This window comes from Daktulosphaira vitifoliae, unplaced genomic scaffold (assembly GCF_025091365.1).
Source record: "Daktulosphaira vitifoliae isolate Bord-2020 unplaced genomic scaffold, ASM2509136v1 Scaffold_4, whole genome shotgun sequence".
Lineage (NCBI taxonomy): Eukaryota > Metazoa > Arthropoda > Insecta > Hemiptera > Phylloxeridae > Daktulosphaira > Daktulosphaira vitifoliae.
The window spans coordinates 2,266,614-2,294,214 of NW_026099575.1; the positions used below are offsets into that span (position 1 = coordinate 2,266,614).

General features: G+C 28.4%; 2 protein-coding genes across 2 annotated transcripts in view; both read right to left on the bottom strand.

Annotated features, from left to right (window-relative positions):
* Positions 1-27,601, bottom strand: part of LOC126905339 (DNA damage-binding protein 1) — a 98,547-nt gene that overhangs the window by 40,043 nt on the left and 30,903 nt on the right. The gene's annotated exons all lie outside the window — the stretch shown is intronic.
* On the bottom strand, positions 24,560-26,859 carry LOC126905571 (uncharacterized). Its single transcript, XM_050685399.1, has 5 exons — positions 26,707-26,859; positions 26,290-26,545; positions 25,900-26,216; positions 25,384-25,649; positions 24,560-25,323 (listed from the first exon to the last, which is right to left on the bottom strand). The coding sequence occupies exons 1-4, from the start codon at positions 26,857-26,859 to the stop codon at positions 25,473-25,475; spliced, it is 903 nt and encodes a 300-aa protein (XP_050541356.1). The 3' UTR covers positions 24,560-25,323; positions 25,384-25,472.

Sequence of the window (27,601 nt, forward strand, 5' to 3'; positions counted from 1 at the left end):
TTTTTTTACTCTTGGTTCATCAGGTGTTAGCCACACCATGTCAGCCCGTTTTTTGACGAGGTCATACTCAAAAATCCAACTCTCGTCACCTGTGATTACTCGAGACAAAATGTTGTCGCTCTCCTCAGCTTCCAGCCAGTCCCTGCAGATTTCAACGCGGTTTCGTTTTTGATCGTCCGTCAACACTCGCGGAACCATGTGTGGAGACACCTTTCACAAATTCAAATCCTCCCGTAAAATTGAACGCACACTCTCGTGCGATGTTCCAACACTGCTAGCGATTTCTCTCAGCGTTTTTCGGTGGTCTTCATCGATTTTAGTCTTCACTTTTGCAACCATTTCGGTCGAGCGCGCTGTTTGTGGTCTGCCTTCGCGAGCGTTGTCAGACACTGCCTCTCGCCCCTCTCTGAACCGAATAATCCACTCGTACAGCGTTGTGCGGCTTATCGTATCTTTACCATATACAGCTGACAACATATTTTTAATTTTNTACCATATACAGCTGACAACATATTTTTAATTTTGGCGTTTGTTTTGCCCAATTTCACGAGACATTTGATCACGATTCTTTGCTCTAATTTTTTATCGATTTCCATTTTTCAAAAAATCGGCACAAGGCACAAACAACTTATTATAATTATTTTTTTAAATACAGTTAAACGCGATCGATCGACTTGAAATTTTGTATACTGATACAAGATAGCTGTAGGAACGAGACTGCATAGTTGTTTCCGACGCAGTGCTACTACACAGCGCACACGAAACGTCGTCCGGGAACTTTTTTGACATACCTCGTACTATTTATTTTTTATAAAATAACAAATAATAAAATTATTACTTTCTGTAGTATAATTATTAATACGTGTTCTAAATATCACATATATATGAATAAAGCAAAAAATCATCTAAGGAATGTTTCTCTTTTATAGTAATCAAAATAACCTTTTATCAACACATGTTTTAAACCGGTTCCCTACGATTCATTAACTACGCCCACGTCAGGGTTTCTATCTCAATTAACCAATCACAAATAATTATCCAACAACTCAGGAATTTCAATAGAGATCGCTGGCTTACTTCATCTGGCACATAAAATGTCATTTTTTCTCGTAAAATGGGACTCTCTCATCTCTCTCAACTCTCATGTTGATAGTCAACATGGAATCTGCGTTAGTATAAGTAAATATTTTGTCCCCGTGACTTAGTTTTTTTTTATATCATCTTAAGTGGTGGACATTGTTTTAGATGATTTATTAATATTCTACCCAGGAATAAGTTTTATTTGTTTTTATTATTACCTAATATCCTCACAAGTAATAAATATCATTTGTAATATATAAAGATTTTAAATATTATTGTATTCTTCAATTCTGGACAGCCTTAAATGTGCCAAAAAGAGTGAAGTAGCGTAATTTTATTTATTTCAGTATAGTTTGTAATATGTTAAGGTTTTAAATATTATTGTGCCCTTCATTTATGAACAACCTTAAATGTGCCGAACAAAGTGAAAAAGCGTAATTTGTGATTAGAATTAATTAGTCTTAATAGTAATATCCTCTGCCTTTTCACTCACTAGCCATAAAGGACTATTCCAATTACTTTCTGGAAACGTGCAGGCAGATGAGGTAAAGAGTATAACTAAATGTATAAAAGAATATTTTTGAAGTTCGCTATATCCGTCGACAAGCCATTTTTAGGACTAGTAGTCGGGATAGAAATCATCATAAGATATATAGTTTGTAAGGTAGGAAACTACATCTTGGAAATATTCTATGCGTGTTTACTCGATAGCCATGAAGTACTATGCCAATTATTTCTAGGTAACATGTAGGCAGTTGACGTAAAGGATAGTAAAAGATGTGTTGAAAAAATATTTAATATATATTAACGAGGTTAACTGTGTTCACGCCAGCCAAGGCTTTACGCTGAGAAACGCTGGGCCACCACAGTCTTGTTGATTATATTTTGAATATAGATAGACATATTCCTATAATTATATTTTGACATGTTCAGAGTAATTTTAAGAATATCGATATCGATTATAGGGAATTCATCGAAAATATTATTAGTAAAAATATAGTATAATATAAAAAGAGTTTAAAACAATATATAAAAAAAGATAACAAATTATAATAGACTCAGGTTCCACTGTAGAGAATCTTTTCTAAATTTGATATACACACAGAGACTAATTAATAGAAATAAACGCAAGATACTATAAACGATTGTTAACACTGAAGAAAGAAATCACCATAAGATTAAGTCAACTACGAAAGGAAATAAAGGTAAGTGCGAATATTTATTTGCATGCTTTACTTCTTAGAAATTCACGTAGTAAACAAGAATAAGAATAAGTGAGGTATGAAAATTTTATTATTTGATAAATAAATATAGTTCGACCCCGAGATAAAACTTCATACTTTACCCCTTTACTCGCCTTGTTTTAATTTTTGTTTATTACATTTCTAAGATTAAAGCCAATGTTAAAACTATTATTAGTACAGATAACTTGTAAATAAATTGAATTTAATCTGAACATATTCAATCAGTGTCATAGTCAAGATTTTTACTCGGAGTAGGGGCTTAGGATTTTTTTTTGTTTTTGGCTTACTACATGATCTTACTAATACCAAAGATTATACTGTTAATATAGTAATAGCTAATGAATAAAGGTTATAGTCTGTTTAGCTTCCCTTAACTATGCCACCAGATTTAATATCGCAAGACATATACGTAAAATAATCTTCTCCACTTTCTCCCTTTAATCCTAACTACTTGGGTTCGGCCATCCTTATCCTAAACTTCCATTTGACACGATTTCCCTTATCATCTTCGATCACATCAGCTATCCTCATATNCTTCTACGCTCACATCAGCTGTCCTCAAATCGCATTCAATAGCATCCCTTCATCTCTTTTTTGGTCTTCCTCTACCTCTTCTTCCTTCAACATTCATTTCTATAACTGTTCTTACAGCTTTCGATTATTCTCTCCATGACCAAACCATCCAAGTCTATTTTCTCTCATTTTATCCACGATTCACGCTTCGATATACGTAAAATAATATTTGTAAAAATAAAACAGTATATTATTTTGAAAAATGAAACCATTGTGCTACATATATATTTTTAATTAATGCCCTTGAGTGTAAAACAAAACTCATAATATAATTGTATTGACACTATAGATTTTTATTTTTCACCAAATTATAAAGAAGAAATTCATTTGTGATGTAGCGTTTTTATAATATTGATAACGTGACACTAAAGTTATTATTGAACATTAAAAAAACCAAAATATATAGTGAGTTTTACTGAAATTTACTAGTAAATATAAAATACTAGAATTTATGTAAACGAAAAAATAAAAACGTTAGATCACAGATAATTTTCTCATCAATAATCAGCTATTAAAGTTCTTGTCATATTGAACAAATCATTGATTAGTAGTATATTTAAAAGTCAAAGTCAGAATCTTACCATTATTATTGAAATTAGCCATTAGAGTTCTAATACCACTTTATGATGGGAGGTAAAAGTTTCTTCAGTTGAATCTCATAAGTGTTTTACTCATTTACAAAATATCATGCAAAAATAACTATAATTATTAAAATTCATTGTACATCTGTCGCTAGTATAAGCTTATTACCTATTATATTGGTCAATTTTAATATAAATGAACTTTTAATTTTATTACTTGTTTTTAAACGGTAATTTGGTAATTTGGCGAATAAACATATTCACTTGTAATCATAGAAATAAATTAGTCTATCAAATTTACTCTATAAACAGTTTACCAGAAAATATTCAAAATATTTTGGTCATTTCACCAGTGCCAAAGGCTAGGCCCTATGTTGTAACACTGAATACAATTATTCATAATTTGATAATTAGTTTGACTTCAAGAAAATTAAAATTATAGAAAGTTCACATAAACTTAGTAAGTCCATAATGGGTGTTTTAAAGTTTTCATAAATATTAAATTAGAAAATCAGTGGTTCTATCTGTTAATGTAGTGTGTTTTCATTCAGTTTTCATCTTAGCATAATTAATTAATTTTTTTCTTTTTGAATTGATTTTCAACGTTTTTACATTATTATTTTTATATACACCGACGTAGATAAATATGAATAAATAATATTAATTAATTATATTCGTGTAGTATTAAAATTAATATTTTAAATAAAGGTCTGAACTATTTATTTGATTTGTTAACATCATTTCATAATCTTTAATAGATAATGTTTCACAATAAGAAGCATAATACACATAGAAATAAAAAAATATATACTTTAAAATATAAAATATTAATCTAACAATTTATTTTCTACTAGTAATTTTATAAAAAAAAAACCCAATATTTTAAAAAAATATAATTTTGAAAATTTTTACAATGTTATAAATAACTTGCTTAATTTAAAAAATAATAAAAATGAATAAATTTAAGGCATATTGTGTATACTATAGTATATACAATAATATTAAAAAATGTAATACGTTTCGACGAATTTTCTTGTTATTGGTAGTCTAAGTGGTTTATTGTTATATTCCATTAAAACATTATATTATTATAATATATATATTTTATAATAATATAACGTTTTATTGTATAACAAATGATATGCTTTCAGTTAAATGTATATAGAATTTTTTTAATTGGATGTTATCAAATCAAAATAACAACTTTGCCGATTATGTATTGAGGATTAAAGTTTGTATAAATTATTTATTTACGGATAATTTGAGGGTAGACGTTTGGCGCCAGAAATCGTGATTGACGATCAATATGACCAAAAGATGCTATTTCTAAGGAAAGCCATTTCTAACTACAAAAAATTAACAATAATTATTTTATACATCATTGATAAAATATTACCATAATAATATTTTAATAATATGATTAAACAAAAAAAAATTCCTAGTCTAGTTTTCTTTTAATAAATTAAAAATTTACAATAAACTTAATAATTACATTAACGATATAGTACTGTAAATTAATACTAAAATTAAATTTTTATATAAAATAGTAAAATTAAAAATAATTTCGAAAAATATATTTCCAAGAATAATTAATGTACATTTTAAAAATTGACTTTAAAAAAACGGTAGCACAGTGGGGTCGCGGCATAGTAGAGACATTGCATAGTAGGGTCCAGTATAGATTTAATCTGACAGTGATTAAAATAACTATCATAAGAAACGCTTCGATGCAAATCTGTAGATAGTGTTTAATTTTAAAAAATTGATGGATAATTGCAAAAGCAACATCAACTTCTATTAAAATAAAATACAAAACCCATAATTATCATACAAAAATAGTATATTTTTCAATATGGTAGCCATTTGCGCATAGAAGATAGATCGTCGGAACAAATTTTTTTTTTTCATTTTGTAGTACATAAAATAAGCTTTAATTTGATATATGTTTAAAGAACGCAGTAATTCCGGAATATTTTCAAAAATTAAGTTGAAAAAGTTATTTTTTGTAAAAAAGTTACTATTTTAAATCCCCTCAATGAGCAGAATAAGTGTAAGATTTTCAAAAAAAATTATATCAAATGAAAGGGAAATATCTAAGGTTTCAATACAAAAAAATATTATTTTTATTTGTTCATTTTTGAAAAAGTTATGGCAGTTTTAAGTACAAAAAACATCCCGATAAAATGTAATTTTTATCGCAAACATTACATTTTTTTTTAAATTTTCGACAGCCATTTGCACATAGAAGATAAGATGTCGGGACAAATTTTTTTTTTTCATTTGATAGTATATAACATAACCTTTGATTTGATATATGTTTAAAGGACGCAGTATTTCCGGAACATTTTCAAAAGTTCAGTTGAAAAAGATCTATGTTTTTTACAATATTTTAAGTTTTGAACGCCCCCTATATAAGGGGAAATTGTCCAATTTTAATAAAAAGTATGTCAAATGAAAGATGTACTTATAATGTATTTAGAAAAAAAAAATTTGTGCTGATATATACATTTTTCAAAAAGTTATAGCATTTTTAAGTTGAAAATTTAAAATCGAAAATCGAAAATTTTAACACAAAAATAGTGTTTTTTTAACTACGGCAGCCGTTTAAATGTAGAAAAAAAAGTGTCGGGACAAATTTTTTTTTTTCATTTTATAGTACATAAAATAAGCTTTAATTTGATATATGTTTAAAGGACGCAGTCTTTCCGGAACATTTTCAAAAATTAAGTTGAAAAAGTTAGTTTTTGTAAAAAAGTTGCCATTTTAAATCCCCCCCAATGAGCAGGTTAAGTGATAGATTTTCAAAAAAATGATATCAAATGAAAGGTAAATATCTAAGGTTTTAGTATAAAAAAAAATTATGTTGATTTGTTGATTTTTCAAAAAGTTATGGAAGTTTTAAGAAAAAAAAGTGAAAAAATTTCGAAAATTAGCGATTTTTAAATTTGTAATTTTTTTGGATATTTCCCCCATTTGCGGGGAACGAGGGAATTTTTTTCAATTTTTAAGGGTAATGTCTTCAACTAGATACGATTTGTGATCTTTTGACGTATTTTTGAAAGAAATCGGTCCAGTGAGAGCTGAGAAAAAGTGGCAACAGACAAAAAAAAAAAAAAAAAAAACACATCATAGTAAAATTAATACCTTCTCCGCTTCGCATCGAAGCTAAAAATTTTTAAAAATAAAATTCAAAATAACTATTCATGTTATTTATAATGAAGTTTTTAAATTTTAATTTATAAAATAAAAATAGTCTAAAATTCTGTAAATGGGAGTTCTGTAAATACTGACACTAATTTAAAAACATTAATAAACAATTTTGACGTTTTTATAGTTCAAAACATCAAATATATTTCAAGTACAATGTTTAATCGTACTAAACTTATTTCTTCAAATATTATAACCTACTTACAAAATATTGAGTATATATAATAGTAGTTATAATATCTTGTTAAATAAACGTATTTTATTAAAATAAAAAGGACAACCAAATAAAATATTTGCGATTGATTCTGTTAGTTTATACAAGGATATTGTTGAATTTTATGGTTTTTCATTCATCTATTCTAATTATACCAATTCTTAACAAAGTGATTGCATCTGTAGACTTGTAAGTTATAGACAAGTATTAGCCCGTTGTGAATATTAAACTTTATTGTTAGTTTAAAGGTAGGCTTTTTAAACAAGTACACTAGGTTCGTATAATAACAATAAATGGCAGCGTTATGAAAAAATTAGTTGCATGTACATGTTTCCCTTTAATGTTTTTCTGCTAGACTAAGGAACCTCTCATTTTTATACAATTTTGACCAGCTGTTCAGTAATTATGATTCTTTTTATATAATACCGAAAGTCTACTATAATATTATGCAGTCTAGGTAGGTAAATAATTTTTTAGCTTCGATGAGAAGCTGAGAAGGTATTGGTTTTACTAAGATGTGTTTTTTTTTGTGTCTATTACCACTTTTTCTCAGCTCTCACAGAACCGATTTCTTTCAATGATACGTCAAAAGATCACAAATTGTATCTAGTCGAAGACATTACCCTCAAAAATTGAAAAAAATTCCTTCGTTCCCCGCAAACGGGGGAAACCTCCAAAAAAATTACAAATTTAAAAATCGCTAATTTTCAAATTTTTTTCAATTTTTTTTACTTAAAATTGCTATAACTTTTTTAAAAATAACCAAATCAATATAATTTTTTTTATATAGATGCATGATATCATTACCTTTCATTTGGTACATTTTTTTTTTATATGTGACCCTTTACTTGCCTACAGGGGGGGATTTAAAATAACAACTTTTTCACAAAAAATTAATTTTTTCAACTTGATTTTTGAAAATGTTCCGGAAGGTCTGACACTTTTATATATATCTTAAATTAAAGCTAATGTAATATATTTTATCATGAAAAAAAAAAATGAGATAAAAATTGCTACACATCAAACAATAACCATTATAATTATATTACATGTTTATTATATGCCAACTTCCAACACTAATTATGGCCAAGTAGAAGAAGTATACAAACAAATGGAGAAAACTATTGAAACAATTAAAAGAGAGAAAAATTTAATCATTATGGGAGACTAAAACGCAATAAGTAAGAAAAGATAAAAGAAACATTATAGAAAAATGTGGAATAGGAAAAAGGAATGATGACATGTAGATAGGTTGATGGAATATTGTGTAAAATATAACCTGATAGTAACGAATACATGCTTTTATCATCAACCTAGGAGAAGGTACTCATAGAAAATGTCAGGAGATGTGGAAAGATATCAAATAGATTTCATCATAGTAAAAAATAGATTCAAAAACTAAGTCTGAGTTATCCTGGTACAGATATAGATAGTTACCAAAATCTTGTTATGATAAAATGTAATCTCAAATTCAAAAATATTAAAAAAAGGGAGAACCTTAATCGATGGCAAACCAATAAATTAAAGGAAGAAAAAGTAAATGAAAAGTTTAAAGGATAGGAATATATAATTAGAATTTATATCATTAAATAGAAAATTTTATGAGGAATAAAAAATTGTATTTCTTAGATTGATATGTGATCAATAATTAATTAATAATTACTATTAACAGTAAATTTATAAGGGAAACTTAAAATTTTGTTAAAATCTTTCTTTTTTTTTGTATTTTATTGAAATAAATCATTATTAAGTATACAGTCTAAATTATATTGTTCTTTTATACATTCATCGAATAATAAAATTTTGACTGTATACCTAATAAAACAATATTTATTCGTCGCAAATGACACCATCTGTGACTATCGAACGTGATGACCAAACGTGACGGCCCACCTTGAAGCGCGATAATTGCATCAAATAGATTCTATTGTTCTATTAGGTATACAGTCAACATTTTATTGTTCGATGAATATATAATTTCAACAAAATTTGTACGTTGGATAAATGTTGCAATGTATAGTAATAATATAAATAAATATTTTAAATTCATACAACATTAAGATTATTATTAGTAAAATGTTTATTTATAATTTTAATTATAATTTTTAATTATTAACAATATAAATAACAATTATTGTTACTAAAATATATATAAATTTATAATTTGTTAATTTAATTCACTTGATATTAATTTGAAAAAAATACACTATTGCATACATTTTAAATTAAATTAATTAATGCACTTTAAACAAAAATACTTTAATTTACAAAGTTTCTAGATCATTGAATGCCCAAGTACCGTCAGTTTTTTTCAGAGGAGGTACAAGCAATTGGGATCGAAGGATTTTCGTTGTAGTTTATCAAAGTGAATTATCACTTACTGATAAGAAAATGAGGTGTCTGGTGAAGTTATGAGATCTGACTGAGGTTAAAGCCCTTTTTAGGTTGTTAAATTTTCGTTTATCAGAAGGATAATTGGTTCTTTGCTGGATGGTACGAGCACTTCGTTTTTCGGAGATAAGGGTTCTAATATGTAAAGGAAGATTTAAAATGTAATTTTTAGGAGGGGTAAGGCGGAATAGGGCCAAGCTGTTTCTTGTATAAATATTTGTTGTAAAAAGTTTAATTCATAATACCATAATTACATACACTTTTTTAGCTAACTTGTTTGTAACGTATTTAGTATTATTGAATTTTTATAATCATTTAATTATTAAGTTAATTTCACTATGTACTATTTTATATTGTATTTGTTTTTTTTTCTCTATGTTATTATCTGTACTATTTGCCTCACAGGCGTAATCATCCATTATGATGAAATAAATAAATAAATAAAAACTCATCAGAGTATTTTACGCTATGTTTAAGATTGGTTTGGTTTTCAAACCAAATTGAAATTTTCAGTGATCATTATGGTTCCAAGCCAGGTAAACCCTCGGACTTCCCTGTATCTTATATACCCATCAGTCTTCTTTCCTTATTCTCCAAGATTTTTGAAAAAATTATTTTAAAACGTACCCTCTCTGCAATCGAATCCCAAACACACAATTTGGTTTCGTGACAACTATTTAACTATTCTTTAAGTACACTTAAAGTAACCGCTTAGTTAACGAAATTCACGAAGTTACGCTAGAGAAAAAACTAGTATGCATGATGGTCTCCTCTTCAAACTAAAATCTTTTCTTGCCCCATATTTTTACTTATTATTTAAATCTTACTTAGAAAATAGATATTTTACAGTACGATCAGGATCTTCATTTTATGAAATATCTTCAATTTGTGCTGCTGTACTTTAAGGAGCTGTCGCAGCACTTTTATTATTTAATCTTTTCATCTCGGATCAGCCGATAAAATCAAACATCACCACCGCCGACTTTGCTGACGATAAAGTTCTCCTAGCCCTTCACGCTGACCCTGTAACTACATCAAGCCTTATCCAAAACCACCTTAATCTGTTATCAACTTGGTAAAAAGAATGGGAATAAAAAGCAATGACACAAAATTCATCCACTGCACATTTACTCTAAAACGAACAGTCTGCCCACATATCAAGCTCAATAACATATCACTACCAACTGCCCAAAATGTCAAATACCCGGACCGCCTTATCGGGGCTAATCATATCCATTCCAAACGTCTAAATAATAAATAATTAATAAGAATAATGATTCAATATTATTTATTTTATCATTAATAATAAAATCATAGAAAATATTTGATATATAAAAGTGCGAGTGGTTGAGGTGGAGTGTTTGGTGTGTTAAGCGATAAAAAAATTCCAATGAGGCTGAAAGGTAAGTTCTATTAGAATGTAGTGAAACCAGCTATGATGTATGGTTCAGAATATTGGCCGATTGACAAGAAAGTGGAGCAAAGAATGAGTGTAGCAGAGATGAGAATGTTTAGATAGATGAATGGAATGAGTAAGTGTACGTCAAAGACATCGTGAACCTTTCAAATAATACCGAGGGCGTACTAGAAAGTTATAATTAGTAATCTGATTGTAAATGTTTCAGAGGACTTAAAAGAAAATTACCCAAAAATACTTTCTTTAAATATGTTATGTTGTGCAAAAGAGTGGTGGTATTGACGATGATGTAAGACACAAAATTAAGTACGGGTGATTGAAGTGAATAGAAGCGTCATCTGGTGTGTTATGTGAATTCTAATGAGGCTGAAAGGTAAGTTATATAAGACTGTAGTGAGGCCCACTATGATTGTATGGTTCAGAGTATTGGCCGGTTAATAAGAAAGTAGAGCAGAGAATGAGTGTAGCAGATATGAGAATGCTTAGATGGATGAGTGGAGTAACTAGAAAAGATAAAATAAGGAACGAGCATATAAGAGGGGGAGTATAGGTGTAGCGTCAATCGTGGATAAGATGAGAGAAAATAGACTTAGATGGTTTGGTCAAGTTATGAGGAGAGAAGAATCGGAAACTATAAGAATATAGTTATAGAAATAAAAGTTGAGGATTGTATAGATGAGGAAAACTATATAAAAGATAGAGGGATTTTATTAAATGCATTATTATTATTGGTGTGTAGATGATGTAAGAAATTGTGTCAAGTGGAAGTTTAGAATAAGGGTGGCCCAAAATAGTTAGGATTAAAGCGGGGAAATGAAGAAGTTCAATAGCCATTAATAAATTTCAAAATGTATTAAAATAAAATAATTCTAAAAATAATATCATAAATTTTTTTTTTAGCTTCGATGCGAAGCTGAGAACGTATTAATTTTACTATGATGTGTTTTTTTTTTTTTTATGTCTGTTGCCACTTTTTCTCAGGTCTCACTGGACCGATTTCTTTCAATAATACGTCAAAAGATCACAAATTGTATCTATTTGAAGACATTATCCTTAAAATTGAAAAATTTTCCCTCGTTCCCCGCAAATGGAGGAAATATCCAAAAAAATTACAAATTTAAAAATCGGTAAATTTTGACATTTTTCTTACTTTTTTTTCTTATAACTTCAATAACTTTTTCAAAAATAAACAAATCAACATAATTTTTTTTTATACTAAAATCTTAGATATTTCCCTTTCATTTAATATCACTTTTTTGAAAATCTAACACTTAACCTGGTCAGTGGGGGGGATTTAAAATAGCAACTTTTTTAACTTAATTTTTGAAAATGTTCCGGAAATACTGCGTCCTTTAAACATATATAAAATTAAAGCTTATTTTATGTACTATAAAATGAAAAAAAAAATTTGTCCCGACGACCTATCTTCTATGCGCAAATGGCTACCGTTTGGTACGATCTAACACGATCTACAGATTTGCATCGAAGCGTTTCTTATGATAGTGATTTTAATCACTGTCAAATATCATCTATACTTGTCCCATCTATGCCTTGTCTACATTGTACCTCGACACCACTGTGCTACCGTTTATTTTAATTTAATGATTTAAAAAAAAAGAAATATTTCATATGAAATAGTTAAATTTTTAGAAATTGTTGTCAAGAATTATGTTTTAAACTTAATATGTTTTATGCAAATGAGAGAGATAAGTTGAAAGAAACATAAAAAATTTTAAATAATTTTCCAATTTTTAATTTCTTTAAGAGCTTATTGTTTATTTATTAAAATTAAGCTTTTTTAAGCTTATTTTATTTTTTTATTTTACAAATTTAAGAGTATCATTTTATAAATTATAAAATAATAACAAAACAAACATCCATTTTTTTTATGATCAAGTGCTTAAATAATAAGTAAGACAGATTTTGAATACAACTTTTTATATATTAATTATGAGTTTTTGAATATTTAGCCTAATGTTTATTGTCCATAAAATATTGTGATAAGAGTTTTCTGGGTTTTGTATATTTTATTATTATTATTCAGTTTAAAAAAATAACACAGTATGGCATAGTAAGTAAGGCTCAAATATTCACCCTCTTAACCCAATGCAATACGTGCGTATAGCCTATGCAAACGCGATTCGCATGTTAATAACCGAGACAAACCGATAGGAACAGTAATATTTTATAGTTATTTCAAAAATATACACGAGAGATATCACAAATCCCATGGCGTGAACTATCCTTTTAGGCAGTTTTGAAGAATATTACAAGGGCATTTCCAAGAATACATTACAAATTATAATTTTTTCAAGCAACTAATTCAAAACATGTCACACCATCTAAATATTTTTTTGAGAATTACAAGAATACTTGCTGAAAAACTAATTTAAACCATGAAATCATAAAAATACATTACAATAAAAAAAAATGTTGTTAAGAGATATTTATTATTTGTAAATATATGAATAAATTTTGTATAATCCCTTAAAAATAATAATGCATTTAAATCAAAATATGTAAAACGTGGTAGATACCTTTTATTATTTTTAATTGCTTTATTTATTTGAGATTTCTAGTTTAATATTTATGCTTTAAGAGGTAGAGATTTTAAGACAGTTAATTGTTCAATTATTTATATAGAAATGGAGATTAGTAAGATCAAATGTCGATTTAAGGTGTTAGCAAGTGAGTTTGTGAGGAGACAAAGTATTGTAGAAGATGATGTCAAAGCTAACTAAAGTACTCCTAATAGTTTCAAGAAAACAATTTAAAAGAAGAAGTATCATTAATTTAAAAAAAAATAAACATTAAAAACATCACAATTTTTTAAGAATTATGTAAACAAAAATAATTTTAGAGTTCCAAAAAATACTACATCATCGAAACAGATATACTGCCTAAAACTATTTAGAGTGTAAATTATTTTACCAACCCTAAACATTTCATTCATTTTTTAATATCAATAATACTTAAAAATCTGTCAATATTATATGAGCCATCATAACTTACAAATAAAACAAAAAATAAAATATGGTAAATGCTCATCTATAAAAAGTCAATTAAATTTATACAAATCTTTGAAACATTAAAAACAATGCAGTTAAATCAAGTTTTTCTTGCTTCCAGATGAAAACGCTTCATTTTATAAAAACCCAATTTTGATTTAAAAACAAGTTTAAGACTAAGATAAAATCGATGCTTATATTTATTGGTCCTTATTAATTTGAATAAATAATCTATATTACACTAATTTCAAATGATAGTTATTTGGCCCGTTACAAGTATCAGTTACAAAAGTTTTCAAATAGAGATGAAAAAAAAATTGGCGAATAATTATAAAAGTAGTTATTTATCTTTATTAATTGACTATAGCATTGATGCGCGACTAAAAAGTTATTTGTTTCACTCTGTTTTGATTTTTTTCTTTAATACGAAGCTATGAAAATATTGATTTTACTGTAATGTCTCATTTTTTTTTATGTCTATCCCTTGATTATCAGTTTTTATTGTAAATATATCCTAAATTACATCTTGAAATCCCTTTAAAGTTCAAATAAAATCTCATCAATTTTTTTATCTTCGATTTAAAGTTGAAAAGGTATTATGATACCTTCTTGATTATAGTTAATTTATCTTCTCAGTTACCTACCTACCTATTAATATTGTTTGTCTCTTATTTTTATTTAGAACCTAACGAGACTAATTTGTTCTAAAATTATATTTAAGGGAATCAATCATTTCAATAATTTAAATAAATTTCTCTTACACTTTGTAAATGAAGGAAATCCTTTAACAACTTGATAGCCTACTTAGGTCAGTCGGGATCAAGTTGTGCTTCGGGGAATAGGTATCGGGTTTATTTCATTACGCAGGCTATGTTGGTTATTCCATAACATAATCATAACTTAAATTTGAACTTAATTGAATGTGAATAATAATTTTTTTTATATATATATGTACTTAGGTATATTCATTTTATTTGTTTTACATATTTCGAAAAACTACTAAAAAAATGTCCTATAAATTAAAAACAACTCTTCATCTCTAAAAAATTCACAAAACTATTTTCAAACATACTAGTATCAAATTGTTTTATAATAGTATATGAATAAACTATTATACAGAGTCTTCAAAAGTAAGGAAACATGTTAATTGTTACAAACAATGAGAACAATACAAACCCGCTTTCTTACTTACTAAATACTCTATATACTAGATTTTTACCAAACATTTATTTTAAAATCACATACTAGAAATTATAGAAGACTCACAATAAATGACATTTTAAATAATTTACATATAAAACGATTAATTTAACAATACGCACATTTTACAATCAGTTCTCTGTTGAGATGTATTTACTAGTTTGTAGGTCAAATAATCTCAGAAGTTGAAAATTCCTAAATTTTGATGTAATAAGAATGAGTTAAAGAAAATTTTTTTTAAGTTTCTATTAAAAAAATTTTATTTTGAAAATGTGACTGTTGAGATTTTTAATGAATTTTCAATTTTTTTTTTTATCGCCTTAGCGTACATAAACAAATTAAAGTTTTATTTTTAAAATATCCCTTTCATTAGTAGAATTTTATGCTTGATAAGGTTTATAAAAGTACAACCAAACAAAGTATTAAATGTTTTAAAAAATATGGGGTCTATTTATTACTAATAAATGTAATAAATTACATACTAAGTACTAATTAAGGTGAGTGAATTCGTAATTATTTTATTATATTCCTACTTTATCCAACAATTCATTCACTCTGTATACATATACTCTAAATATTTTAATTCACAATATTGATCTTCATTTAAAATCAAAACGTGTTAAAATTCATAACGGCTCTTTCGGGGATAGTAGAAGTTTAAATTGAAATGTAAAAAAAAGATTTTTCTTTTACTTCAACCCCTAAACAATATATAAAATACGAAGTACTTTAGTAGTGACGTTAATTGGAACAAACACTTTGCTAGCAAATCACGTATTAAATATACAGTAAAGTTGATATTAAATCGTATTTGATCTTGTTCTCTTTGTCAACAACTAAGCTATCAAACTATTATATATTACCGTAACTATAATTTAACATTGGAGTATAAACACGTACTAGGAACATTTTTCCTGGATAGAGAGTTGGAATATAAACCAGACATAGATTTTTATTTAAATTGTGATATGAGAGCAAAGCCTCATATCACAACTGTAACAATTAAAAAATTAATACAATATGCCGTGAACCTGACATATTGTTCTAGCGTTAGACAAATTTAAAACTAGTTTTTATTTATATCTGACAGTGATTAAAATCAGTATCATTAAAAACGCTTCGATGAAATCTGTAGATAGTGTTTAACTTTAAAAACTTGATGGATTCTTCCAGAAGCTATCCTGATTAAGATAAAGCGTGTCGAATGAAAAAGGTATATAAATATTATTTCTCATAAAAAAATTGTGTTGATCCATACACTTTACAATAAGTTATAGCATTATTAAGTTGAAATTGTAAAAAATAAAATCGAGAATTTTCACACAAAAATAGCTTTTGTTAGCCATTTTCACCATGAAGATAAAATAAAGTCCGAAATTTTTTTTCTGCATTATAAAGTATATTACATTAGCTTTAATTTAAGATATATATAAAAGTGTCAGACTTTCCGGAACACTTTCAAAAGTTAAGTTGAAAAAGTTCTACTTTCTACATGCATTTTTTAGATTTGAACCCCCTTCGTATATAGGAAAATGGTCGGATTTAAAAAAACAGTATGTCAAATGAAAGATGTATATGAATACTAATCCTCATGAAAAAATCGTACTGATCCATACATTTTTCAAAAAGTTATAGCATAATAAAGTTAAAAATGTAAAATAAAATCCGAAAATTTTTTTTTTCATGATAAAGTATATTACATTAGCTTTAATTTAAAATATATATAAAAATGTCAGACTTTTCGGAACATTTTCAAAAGTTAAGTTGAAANAAAAGTGTCAGACCTTCCGGAACATTTTCAAAATTTAAGTTAAAAAATATAATTTTTTTTGAAAAAGTGGTCATTTTAAATACCCCCTTGTGGACAGGTTAAGGTTTAAATTTATGAAAAAAATATACCAAACGAAAGGTAATGATATTACACATCTTTATAAAAAATAATTATATTGATATGTTTATTTTTGAAAAAGTTATGGCACTTTTAAGTAAAAAAAATTGAAAAAATTTCGAAAATTAGCGATTTTTAAATTTGTAATTTTTTTGGAGGTTTCCCCCATTTACGGGGAACAAGGGCATTTTTTTCAATTTTTGAGGATAATGTCTTCGACTAGATACAATTTGTGATCTTTTGGCGTATCGTTGAAAAAAATCGGTTTGGTGAGAGCTGAGAAAAAGTGGTAACAGACACAAAAAAAAAAATACATCATAGTAAAACCAATACCTTCTCAACTTCGCATCGAAGCTAAAAAAAATATATTATTGTAAAATTTAATCCTTACAACTTTCTCTCGAAGATAAAATAATATAACTTTGTTATATATTAAAAAGGTTACTTATTAATATCAGCTCACTTCTAAATATCATTGAGAAGAGACATACCTTAACCTCGGTAATAATTTTTATTATAGTATTGATTTAAATACTATGAATGGTCTACAAAATAGAAAAAATGTCGAAAATTAGCGTTTTTTGTAATTTTTTTTAAGATTTCCCCCATTTACGGAGAACGAGGGAAATTTTTTCAATTTTTAAAGGTAATATCTTTGACTAGATACGATTTGTGATCTTTTGACGTATTGTTGAATGAAATCGGTTTGGTGAAAGCTGAGATAAAGTGGTAACAAACACAAAAAAAAAACATATTAAATAGAAAATTTTATGACAATTAAAAAAATTGTATCGTTAAGATCAATATGCAGNCATAATTAAATAGAAAATTTTATGACAATTAAAAAAATTGTATCGTTAAGATCAATATGCAGTTAGAAAGTTTTATAATTACTATTTATTGTAAATTTATCAGAAAAGCTCAATATTTTTTTGCAATTTTATGGTAATAGATAACTTAAATAGAAGTAATAGTAATAATTTCCTAGTAACTATTGTAGTTTGAAAAGATTCTACATATGAAATATTGAAAACTTAATTAATTTTACTTTAACTAAATGAACAAATCAAAACAAATTTGTTAAAAAGATTTACTCAATTGAGCATATTATAAAATTTTATTATATTTGTAAAAATCAATTGTTAATTCAGGAGAAAAAACAATAATTTTTTTTAGAAATGATTTATATAGCAACATGTTACAAAAAAAAATTGTAATATTATAGTCTAGTAGTAGCACACACAAATAGAGTAAAAAAATTATTAAATTACAAAGTAAAATGATTTAATTTTGTAGTTGAAACCTATCATATCAAACTTCATTTGTCAATAAATACTTTGAAAACATTAAAAATGAATGATTTTAATTGTCATTAAGGAGAACATGGAATAACTAACTGTTTGTAATTGATAAATTAGAATTTTTTTTTCAATTTTTGAGAGTAATATCTTCAACTAGATACGAATTGTAGTCATTTGACATATCGTTGAAAAAAGTAGGTCAAGTTAGAGCAGAGAAAATAAATGATAGTCACAAAAAAATATCTTCTCGGCTTTGCATCGAAGCGAAAACTTAAAATATAGTAAAATAATTTTAATACGAATAAGAAATTTCTTCTTGCAAGGGGCGACTAAAGTGATGGGATCCTTGATCTTTATAGAAGTTATTGAATCTCAATGAGATAAAAATCAAACGAGTTAAAAATTTATACTAACTTAAAAAGAATTAAGAAAATATGCAAAAAATTCATTGCCATACGCGGCTTGGAACCTCTTACCCCAAGCGTGTAAAACATAAGTTCTACCAACTCGGCAACCGTACGTTTTGAATTTTATGAAAATAATTTAAACTGCTATTTAAGCTAGTTTNGAACCTCGTACCCCAAGCGTGTAAAACATAAATTTTACCAACTCGGCAACCGTACGTTGCTTCCGGCGGTTGAAAAATTGGCTATTTAAGCTAGTTCAAATTTCAAAGTTATTTTTCTCGACTTAAAAGAAACAAACATATTTAAATAAGTTTAACTACTATGCTATATTAATTTTTTATTTAAATAATATTTATGAAAATCTGTACTCCCCTTGTCAGGTATTTTAAAATAAAATAAATCACAAAACCCAGAATTTTTACACAAAAATAGCAAATTTTTGAATACGGTAGTCATTTTTACCATGAAGACAAATCCAGAGGTCAAATTTTTTTTTTTCACATTAAAGTATATTACATAAGCTTTAATTTAAGATATATTTAAAAGTGTCAGTATTTCCGGAATACTTTCAAAAATTAAATTGAAAATATCGTAGTAACAATACGCATGTTTAAAGTTTTGACCCCCCTTGTTAAAGGGGTATGATCCGATTTACAAAAAAAGCGTGCCAGATGAAAGGGGTATATAAATATTTATTATAAAAAAATAATAATATTGATCCATACATTTTTCCAAAAGTTATATAAAATATAAATTAAATAATATAACATATAAAATCGAGATTTTTTTCACGGAAATCGTACGTTTTTCTTTAACTTTGATGTCCGTTTTCACCACGAAGACAAGTCCAGAGGTCAAATTTTTTTTTTTCAAATTAAAGTATATTACATAAGCTTTAATTTAAGATATATATAAAAGTGTCAGTCTTTCCGGAACATTTTCAAAAGTTAAGTTGAAAAAGTTCTACTTTCTATACGCATTTTAAAAGGTTTGCACCCCCCCTGTATAAAGGGAAATGGTCCGATTTTAAAAAAAAGTATGTCGAATGAAAGAAGTATATATAAAGTATTTATCATTAAAGAATAAAGTTGATTCATGCATTTTTTAAAAAGTTATAGCAACATAATGTTAAAAAATGTAAAATATAATATCAAGAATTTTTTCACAAAAATAGCATATTTTTGCATACGGTAGTCATTTTCACCATGAAGACAAATCCAGAGGTCAAATTTTTTTTTTTCAAATTAAAGTATATTACATAAGCTTTAATTTAAGATATATATAAAAGTGTCAGTATTTCCGGAATACTTTCAAAAATTAAATTGAAAATATCTTAGTAACAGTATGCATGTTTAAAGTTTTGACCCCCCTTGTTAAAGGGGTATGATCCGATTTACAAAAAAAACTTGCCAGATAAAAGGGGTATATAAATATTTATTATAAAAACTAATAATATAGATCCATACATTTTTCCAAAAGCTATATAAAATATAAATTAAATAATATAAAATATAAAATCGAGAATTTTTCATGGAAATCGTATGTTTTTCTTTAACTTTGATGTCCATTTTCACCACGAAGACAAGTCCAGAGGTCAAATTTTTTTTTTCAAATTAAAGTATATTACATAAGCTTTAATTTAAGATATATATAAAAGTGTCAGTCTTTCCGGAACATTTTCAAAAGTTAAGTTGAAAAAGTTCTACTTTCTATACGCATTTTAAAAGGTTTGCACCCCCCCTGTATAAAGGGAAAAGGTCCGATTTAAAAAAAAAGTATGTCGAATGAAAAAGGTATATATAAAGTATTTATTATTAAAAAATAGAATTGGTTCATGCATTTTTTAAAATGTTATAGCATCATAATGTTAAGAAATGTAAAATATAATATCAAGAATTTTTTCAAAAAAATAGCATATTTTTGCATAGGGTAGTCATTTCCACCATGAAGATAAGTCCAGAGATCAAATTTTTTTTTTTTCAAATTTAAGNTTTCACCACGAAGACAAGTCCAGAGGTCAAATTTTTTTTTTTCAAATTAAAGTATATTACATTAGCTTTAATTTAAGATATATATAAAAGTTTCAGTCTTTCCGGAACATTTTCAAAAGTTAAGTTGAAAAAGTTAATTTTTTTAAAAAAGTTACGATTTTGATACCCTTCTTGTGGGCTGTTAAAGGGTCAAATGTTTACAAAAATATATAAAATGATAGCTAAATATCTAAGGTATCTATAAAAAAAAATTATATTGATTTGGTCATTTTTAGAAAAGTTATGGCAACTTTAAGTAAAAAAAAATGAAAAAATTAGCGATTTTTAAATTTGTAATTTTTTGTGGAATTTCCCCCATTTACGGGGAAGGAGGGATTTTTTTCAATTTTTGAGGGTAATGTCTTCGACTAGATACGATTTGTGATCTTTTGACATATTGTTCATCAAAATCGGTCCAGCGAGAGCTGAGATTGAGCGTTCACAGACACAAAAAAAAAAATAAAAAAAAAAAAAAAAAAAAAAAAAAACACATCATAGTAAAATTAATACCTTCTCAGCTTCGCATCGAAGCTAAAAAAAGAAAAAATATCGAAAATTAGCGATTTTTAAATTTGTAATTTTTTGGGGGATTTCCCCCGTTTACGGGGAACGAGGGAATTTTTTTCAATTTTTGAGGGTAATGTCTTCGACTAGATACGATTTTTGATCTTTTGACATATTGTTCATCAAAATCGGTCCAGCGAGAGCTGACATTGAGCGTTCACAAACACAAAAAAAAAAACACATCATAGTAAAATTAATACCTTCTCAGTTTCGTATCGAAGCTAAAAATAAATAAAAAAAAAACACATCATAGTACAATTAATACCTTCTCAGTTTCGTATCGAAGCTAAAAATAAATAAAAAAAAAACACATCATAGTACAATTAATACCTTCTCAGCTTCGCATCGAAGCTAATATATCTAAACTGCTATATTGTAAAATAGCTATAATATATTAATTGATACTGTTTATTCGTGTATTATTTATTTGCAATAAATATACCCAAACTTTATGAAATTATAAACAATTTTGATATAGGTTTATAGTAGATAATTTCATGTTTGTCACCTTTTTCATGAATTGGTATCACAAATGATTTTTTTTAATCATCAGGAAAGTAGCTTAAATTTAAGAATTTATCATATAATATTTGTAACGGAGTCAATATTATCAAGCTACAAACTTTTAGAAAAGTAGAAGATATACCATCAAAAACTGTAATACAAAAAGTATCTAATGAGCATAAATAATCATAAATATCTCCTATTCGATATTTTAGTAGCTTATATTAAGTATATTCGCTGAAGTTTATTGTGATCATTTAGATTTATCACCCCTGGTTATAAACACTAGAAAAAAAATGTGCAAGTTTAATTCATTTTTTTATTACTTAATGTTGTGTTACTATATTTTACAAAATCTGGTAGATTACTATTAGATTTTTTAGTAAATTAACAAAATCCCAAAAAGGTTTAATATTAGATTTGTATGATGTTTTCAACATTGTATACATGTTGAGCATAGCTATTAGAAATAAATTATTTACATTTTTTCCAAAGACTTGCGAATTCTGTATAATTATCTTGTGTAGGAAACAATTAAAATTTTTATGAGCAAATTGTTCTTTATTATAAGATACTGGTTGAACAATTATCAACTTAATCCTCCCAAACATTTTTTCTTATCACATAAATCAAAATATTGTTTTTAAAATTAATAATACTTTTTGAACTATTTATAATATTTTTATTACAAAATTAAATCATTGTATAAAAAAAAAAAAACAAATCATTTTGTTGTGAAATAATTTTTTTTTTTAGGACATTTTAAGAGAGTATTTATTATGTTTAGGTAATTTAATAGAGCATGAAATGATATTTATCATATTATTTAAAAATATATTAAATAATATGTTTAAATTCAAATCAATAGAATAATCAGCTAATAATAGTAATAATTACAATAAATTTTTACTTTTTTTGTCAAATAATTTTACGTCGTATCAAAATATTAATAAATATATCAATGAGGCTTGACCTCTAAAGCCCCCTTATTAATCTTTTTCTAATTATTTAACCCCCATTAAATGTATTTAGTTGTATTAATACCTATTAGTTATGACATCCCTCCCCATTCAAAATTCCTGGGCACGCCACTGACCTTTGATACACATAGTAGATGAATCTAATTTAATGATGTCCCCATCAGTTTTTCCAACATTTTAGTTACTGTTCATCCTTTTTAAACGTTTCATGTAATAATGATCAACATTTAAATACTAATTAATCAACAACTAGACAATGCATAAAATATGAATTATTAAAAAATTTCAGTTCAATCAGTGAGTTAGACTGAATTAATTAAATCACACAATGAAGAAAAAATAAATTGAGAAAACTCATTTGTAAAAGATATTTTGAGTTTATAGTGTTAATGAATCAAATTTGAACGCTAATTATGCGCATCGTCATTACAAGACGCTTTGGTTTTATTAGATGCCAAAATCAATTTATATGCAAACGAGGTTTATTAAAAATATCCAATAAAAATACATAAATGAAGAGAATAATCAATTCAAGATTTCTTTAAAAAAAATAGAGTACCAAGTAAAAGTGCATCGATTATAAATAATTCAATAATTAATAATCAATTTTTAATATTACCATCTTTATCCAAGCACACGAGTTGTATGATTAATGTATTTATTTAATCAATGATAATACTTTAATTAATTCACTTTTCTAAAATTTGAATTTTCGTACTTATTGATAAAAATGATTTTGTCAACAGTTTTATAGAATTATTTGACATACCCGGAATTGTTTATCTATCTCTGGTTTATTTCAGGAGTATCATTTTATATTTAATGCCTATGATTTATGTCTATAACTCTTCAGTAAGTCACTTTACTATTACTTAATTAAAGCTCTCAGCTATACAACGTGATGCTATTTTTACACGTGAAAAGGCTGAAGCTTTTTAAAAAAGGATAAATTTTATAATTTCCTTCTAGGATTACACTTACACAAAACTATTATTGTCATAGAAATTAATTAAATTTGTGATGTGTATATTCGTTATTAAGGTTATATTTAATCAATTTCACAACATTTTTTATATAGTTCAGTTAAATTATTCTGATTTTTCTAGTAATATTGTCTAATACAAGAGTACCTTACAATTAGCTTCATAAGCCAAATAAAACAATTTGCGAGCCAGCAGTTGGAACAACGGTGGACGATGCTAGAAGAATATACTAAAGAAATGATGAATTACATTTTTTTTTCTATTTGATTAGAACATATTTAATAAATATATATCATTTTTTCAGTCATCTAACGGAGAAAACGTATGCTCGACATTTTTTGGGTCGCTGGCCGATGATACAAGAGATGCAAGTATACAGTCGGAAACAATCATACCATCAAGTACAAACAACCAAGAAATACCAACAGTAGTTGTTAGTAATAGCTATCCGTCGTAAAACGACAAGTATCTAAAATATGTATATAATTTATAAAAAAAAAATGTTTAAAATAAACGTATGTTGCATTGACAAAATAGTGCTGTTATTATTATATACTAAGACAGAGTGAAAATCTCGTTTTTAACGGAATTTGTAATGAAAATATGAATGGATACAAAGACTATAAAGACGTTTAAATAATAATGTTTAAAATAATGATTATTACCTAGGATTTTATTTCTCTAATAACATCATATAAAAAAACTATGTTTCTATAAAACTCAAATCATTTTTCTTCTTCTTAATTCTTCAGAAAGGTTAAAACATGGTCAAAAACCTAGCTGCATGATGTCATATGCATGTAAATTACCGTAGGGTATTCTTAGAGTTTTGGTGGATAATACCTTTCCATCAAAATGTGACATCTCATTACGTAACTATAGTTTAAATACTATGGCATCTTACACGTACAACTATTGTACTGTACAGAAGAGAAAATAACGTTGTAGTATATATATATATATATATGTATATATATATTTTCAGATGTGTACACGTATATACATATGTTTTATACAAAAAATACAATTTCTTACTACATTATGTTACATTAAAAAAAAAATGTTTCAAAACTACTTATATACTAATACATGTATATTTACAAAAAATATTTTCAATTCTTGGCAATATTTTTTTACAATGATAATAACTTAAAAACTATAGGTCTTCCGATGGTGGTATAACATAATGCCCGTGGGCCAACGTGTCGATTCTGTTGTCGAGCGTGTAGCGCTTATCATCGAAACGGTTAAGCACCAACTTGGTTGTACGTAAAGTGCGTACCTCGTACTCAAACGAACGGATTGACACGTTCTGTCGGTACGGTGTGAAGGGTAACGATAATGTCGGTGGAGATTCACCACCGCGTATCACTCCGATGACCGCACGGGCATTCTCTCCAACCAATGCTCGTTTTGACACATCGTCACCATCACCATCGTCTTTGAACAAATACCGTTTGTAATCGTCCAAAGATAGATGGTTCCGGACGACGTGTCCGCGGATCCCCTTAGACATTATGAGTTCGCTGCCTTGCATGTCAAATGCGCAGCACTTTGATCGAAGTGCAGCGATCTCAAAGAGGGCGAGGCCACTGGTCTCGTCTGAAAACAAGTCGGGCATCTTCTTTCTATCGGTGGAGTAGCAAGGGTGATCTTTGGGCAGGCTAGATGCATCCACGTGCATCAGTAAATCGGGGCTATCAGCTAAATCCTGGTAGAAGTCGCCTACTCTGACAGGTATATGAAGGAGTCTGAGAAAAATTAAAAATATATAAATATAAAAAATATTTCTACTGTACTGTTGTACTCACCTGTATCCATGTAAACCAATTCGATTGCACTGCCATAATGTCGTTTCAATACGTCGTAGAAGTACTTGTACATTAGTGTCTTGCTAATGTCAAGCATTGCTAAACCGACGTATATAGGTTTGATAAACTTGACCATCTTTGTGTCCACCGTATTTGATACAGTCGTTGAAGGTTGGTTGGTTTACGAGCTTGCTTAGACGTTCGGGACTGGAGATTAGATCAATGCGGATGCGTTTCCATTGGACGCAAGTTCTCCATTGTTTTCCCTATAAAATGTAAAAAATTATCGAATAAACCACTTTAGCATTGAGCATGCACTTGCCAAAGACGGCATTATATATTAGTTTGAAAAATGCTATTTCAAAAGCATTTGCCGCCTTTTTCCGCATTTCAGTGTTCAACTCAATGTATGGTTTCAACCAAGCACTTTGTTGAAACTCTAAAACGCGGTGCACCTGCAGTACAAATATTTATATTAGTATCATCGCTTATAGTTTATAGGTTAATTATACATACTTTATCGACTTGCAGTCCGTGTGCGATTGCCTGTTTTAAATTGACATAGTGTACGACGTACCGTTGTTTGGGTTTCAAAGTGGCTATGAGTTTGGTCTCTTTGGAACCCGGCGGTACATCGTTGACAGGCAAGAACGGCAAGTCGTTGTGCTCGTCATGCAGCTCTTGTGGATACGATACGTCCACTTCATATATACGCCCCGTATTACCAGTGTCCGACAACGATTGGAGGTCAGCCAGAGGGTCTGCTCCTTTATACCACCGGAAGCCACCGTACGGCATGGGCTGACTCATAGCCCACCCGTAAAGGTTATTGCCTGTATACATTAAACGTTTTTAAACCACCGCTCAATTATTGCACGTTTATATATACACGTATAGATTACTTACAGTCTTGGTACTCGATCCATGAGTCTGGTTTTGACGGATCGTAATCGGGTGTCTTAGGATTGTTGGCCTTTGCATAGTGCTTGACAGCCTGCACTAACCCACCACGAATTCCCTGTTCCACCATCAGTAGCATGTCGTAATCGTTCAAGATCTCCAGCTTCATCCCAGTGTACTTCAACATACAATCGAAGTTAAAACCAGGCGCGGTGTAATAGNCTCCAGCTTCATCCTGGTGTATTTCAACATACAATCGAAGCTAAAACCAGGCGCGGTGTAATAGTGCGCCGGGTCCAAATTGTATGTTGAAATACAGATGTCGCGGAAGTTCTCAAACACATCAGCCAACAACAACACGTCGATCTTAAGATATAGGTCGCTGTACTCACCGAGGGTTGAGCAGTCGAAACGGTTCCACACCTCCGTGGCATGTCTATAGTCGTCGTCATCAATATTAGACTCACTCAACTGACTATAGAAAGCGTCCTGAGGTGGTAGTTCCGTTTCGTCTAATTTAGCCCAACTATCAGTGTACTCGTAGGGGTATACACCCTTACGCGTCACCAACGGCATGTCTTCCGGGCGGAACACCTAGGCCGTCTACCGGAATTTAACGAAGATGGGCGTCATTAGGTTACCGGTCAAGGTGGACAGGGAGGAGGCCATGTATCGGAAGGTATCGACGAACCGTATGGAGAAGTTATTGGTCATGTGTTTCGTGACCAAAATATACTTCTCCTCGGAATTCGGTATGACCGAAATCCTTTGGTCGTCGTACCCCAATTCAGTAACGATGAAATGTGTGTCGTAACCTGAAAGATTGTGCAAGAAGCATGGGACAAAGTTGACCGTCTTTACTTTCAGGTTACAAGCATTGCACAACGTCTGTCTGAATCAGTCCGATAAATGGCAGTGGTCTGCGATTTTGGGGTTAGATTCCTTGAATGCTGTACGGCATAAGTCGCATACCACTTTCTCCCCGTGCCTGCGCACATCATCGACAGACATTCGGATGGGAACGTTGGTTTTGCGCAACAATTTAAAAATGTTGCGCGTCACTTCAGTTACAGCCATCACAAATGCCTTGGCAACCTCTTCGCGATCCTCGGACCCACGGTATATCACCGGTGATTGTGGTATACCATAGCGTTCGAGGAGCTCGGAGGGCACATCGTCCGATGTTTTCACCATGAACCCGTAGCTCATGGGATGGTGGGTGTGCACAGTCCTGGTGTATGCACCCATACGATCGTCTGATTTCTCCAGTAAGGCCTCAAAATCGGCGTAGATGACGAACGGTAACCGTTGCGTCTTT